Source organism: Adiantum capillus-veneris, chromosome 16 (genome assembly GCF_014529385.1).
Source record: "Adiantum capillus-veneris isolate H3 chromosome 16, ASM1452938v2, whole genome shotgun sequence".
Lineage (NCBI taxonomy): Eukaryota > Viridiplantae > Streptophyta > Polypodiopsida > Polypodiales > Pteridaceae > Adiantum > Adiantum capillus-veneris.
Genome location: NC_140946.1, coordinates 106,811,573 through 106,814,541, shown reverse-complemented (window position 1 = coordinate 106,814,541; position 2,969 = coordinate 106,811,573). Strand labels below are relative to the sequence as shown.

General features: G+C 45.6%; 1 protein-coding gene across 1 annotated transcript; it reads right to left on the bottom strand.

The window, feature by feature from the left end:
* On the bottom strand, positions 1–2,368 carry LOC147439593 (auxin-responsive protein IAA19-like). The gene is made up of 5 exons (XM_086485411.1): positions 1,412–2,368; positions 1,091–1,311; positions 914–1,007; positions 764–825; positions 1–673 (listed from the first exon to the last, which is right to left on the bottom strand). The coding sequence occupies exons 1-5, from the start codon at positions 2,182–2,184 to the stop codon at positions 660–662; spliced, it is 1,164 nt and encodes a 387-aa protein (XP_086341537.1). The 5' UTR covers positions 2,185–2,368; the 3' UTR covers positions 1–659.
* Positions 2,369–2,969: the final 601 nt, after the last annotated feature.

Sequence of the window (2,969 nt, the reverse complement as noted above, 5' to 3'; positions counted from 1 at the left end):
TACCTCAACTTGGTGCCTGCATTGACTTATCAACTTCTTGAAATAGATGTAGTTACAAAATTGACCCATTACAGATTGAAAATAACAAAAAAGAAAAATTTACAGGATTATTTATGTGTTCCAGGCCAGGTGATTTGCATGGACCAAAAGTAATAAAGAGCCCTCCAACTCTTGTTGCAAAGCTTCATTCCTCTCTATCAATGGTAAATGTTTGGTTTAGGATGCTATGGACACGGGGAGGCATAATTAATATATATGCTGCTTTGAATGGTTTATGTGGTAAATATTAAAGGTTAGAGCCTCCAATTTCTTGCTTGCACAGCTTGAGTTCTCTGGAGGATTTTCTGCAAATACTGTTTGGGGATGCTATGGATACACTAAAGGCATAAGTAATACTTTTACTTCAATCATCTTAATGATGCCAAGTAATGATTGAAATGATGTAATAAGGGCGGAAGGGGAGGGCCCAATATCATCTGTACCTGATGTGTCATACACCTTGCACCTGATCGCTTATTTGCAAAAACACGGCAGCCAATGCTGCTATCACTACAAAGTCTTGTGGTCAACGTCACATCGACAGCACACCTTAGGGAAGAGGCTTGTCAGGATGTTGAGCCAGGGATGCTATCCTTCCTTTGTTACCTCCTCTCTCACATTCACCTAGCGGGGCCTGCAGTTGCACACCATCAAACACCAAAATATTCTTAGGCAATGAGCACAAATTTCTTCATTCTGCACTTGGTACATGACACATACATACCAAGCCCCGTCGCTTCTGAACCTCGGACAATACGGAGGCGCCGAACAGTATTCACAAACATCCTATAAGGTTAAAATGCAACCAAATAAGACAACAAAATCCTTGACATCAATAGTCAAATGGAGGGTTGAACTAGGACACAATTCTTACCCCCATGGCACATCACCAACCAGCATCCAGTCCCCTTCTTTGTCTTCATACGTTAATACGAACACACCGTTCCTCAAGAAATGTTTACAATTCCCTGATCAAAGCAAATAAACACACCCTTTAACCACAAGACTTGAAAACCAAAACATGTCATGGCAGTTAAAGCAAGACCCCTACCATTGCTAGGACTATAAAACATCTCTTCTAGGGCTGTCAAAAGGCTCTCATAAGAACGATAAACATTGAGATCGACCTTGCGCCCAATCGGTATCCCATCCATGTTAACTTTCACATAAACTGCTGAAATCCCTTCTCCATCTACAGCTGGCTGGCTGTGTGTGACAGCGAGTGTGTTCTTCCTGTATGAACGGATTGGAGGCCAGCCTACAACCTGATCCCTGGAAGATCAAAGCCCATTTTGGTAAGTGTTATGTCGATCATCACTTTGATTGTAGCACTTGGCCATCAAGAAATGTAACTAAACAAAACAATGCATACTTGGCAGGAGGTGGCTCTGCCAGTGCAGAACCATACATTTCAGGCTCGTCCATGCTCATTTTCCCACCCATCTTGGCATAAATGCCATCCACTTTCGAAGGCGGCCAGCTAGATAGAAAAGCACTGTGTTGATGTTCTGACTGACCCGATTGCATGAACGCAGAGGATGCCATGTTTACACCTGGTTTTGCTTCACCAAGTGCTTCTCCAAAAGCTCGCTTGATACCATTCTTAGGAGGAGGAACTGCTCCAGAAGATGTGGGCACACTTGCTGATGCATGTTGCGAACCTTGGGCAGTGCTTGTTGCTTTATCCTTGGGCTCCAATAGCTCCAATTCAAGGAGGGGCACTCTTCGCCAAGTGCTCCGATCGTCTTTGAGAGGACCAAGACCGAGGCGAAGATCAGTGTCTTCAACATCGGAGGTACTATCATTTTCATTGACTGATGAGGAAGCAGAGGAGACCTCCTCAAGACCAATATAGTCGTGCGCTTTCAGCACAGGTCTACTCTCGGAGGAGCTTTCACATGGGTTGCTGCTAGAATGGGCTTGGTGCGCGTCGTGATGCAGGTTTTCATCACTCGACATAACGACAGAAGAAGAGCTCTTAGAAAGGGCAGAGCTTGCCTCACCTGCTGGGCTCCAAGTCGGAGAGAAGCTTGGTTTCTGCTTCATGAAATCCAGAAAGCTCTGCTTCACCTGCTCGGCTTGCTCCATGACCACAGCGGGTGATGATGACAAAGGATGTAACTTCTGGTAGCCCTCTACAAGCATATGCAGGTCTGGATCGGCGGGAGGGTGAGGAGAAAAGAATGCAGAATAGAAGTGGGTTCCGGAAAAGATGAAGTGGGTTGTATTGAGCGAACACGCCCACGCTCGAGTGTAAAGGCTCTTTGCTGGCTATGGCGGACCTCGAAGGAGATGATCCTGGCATAAATTGGAGGGGCAATGGTCGGATGGTGAGCGACCGGTTTCCCACTTTACCCATCTTGGCCGGGTCCATTTTGCTTTCTACAATGTTGAGACGTAGGCGGGCCTTTGTCCGGACAGCACGCCCGGACAATTCGCCATACCCACCTTTCTGCGGCCCCATGCAAGGCATGGACCCCAATGCCGGCTTGTTGGCCGACCATTATACCTTGGGCTTCAACCCTCAACCTTTGATGTTGGTCCTCCAAGCCTTCGTATGCCTCACCAGTTGGAGTCATCATGTTTCATAACTCATTTGGTCCCTTTTGCGTTCCAGAGTACATTTTTGTAAGAAACTTGAAAATTTAAAAGTTTATTATTTTTATCTTTGGAAACAATTTATCGGTTTTCCTAACTGCCAATTTTCATCCACAAGTGGAAAGCAGCCAATTGTATATAGGTTTGCTAAGGTAAAGGAGCCATATTAGAGACCAGTACGGCCGGTCGCCTTCGGCGGCCTCTCTTTCTCTTGCGTGCACAAGGGTTTCTCTAAGTTTTAGAGTTTAGCCTTCATGTCGTAGATTTCGACACATGTAAAGGGCTCCCCCTTCTGCCATATTATGTTAGTTTAGAAGACAAAATTGGACGCA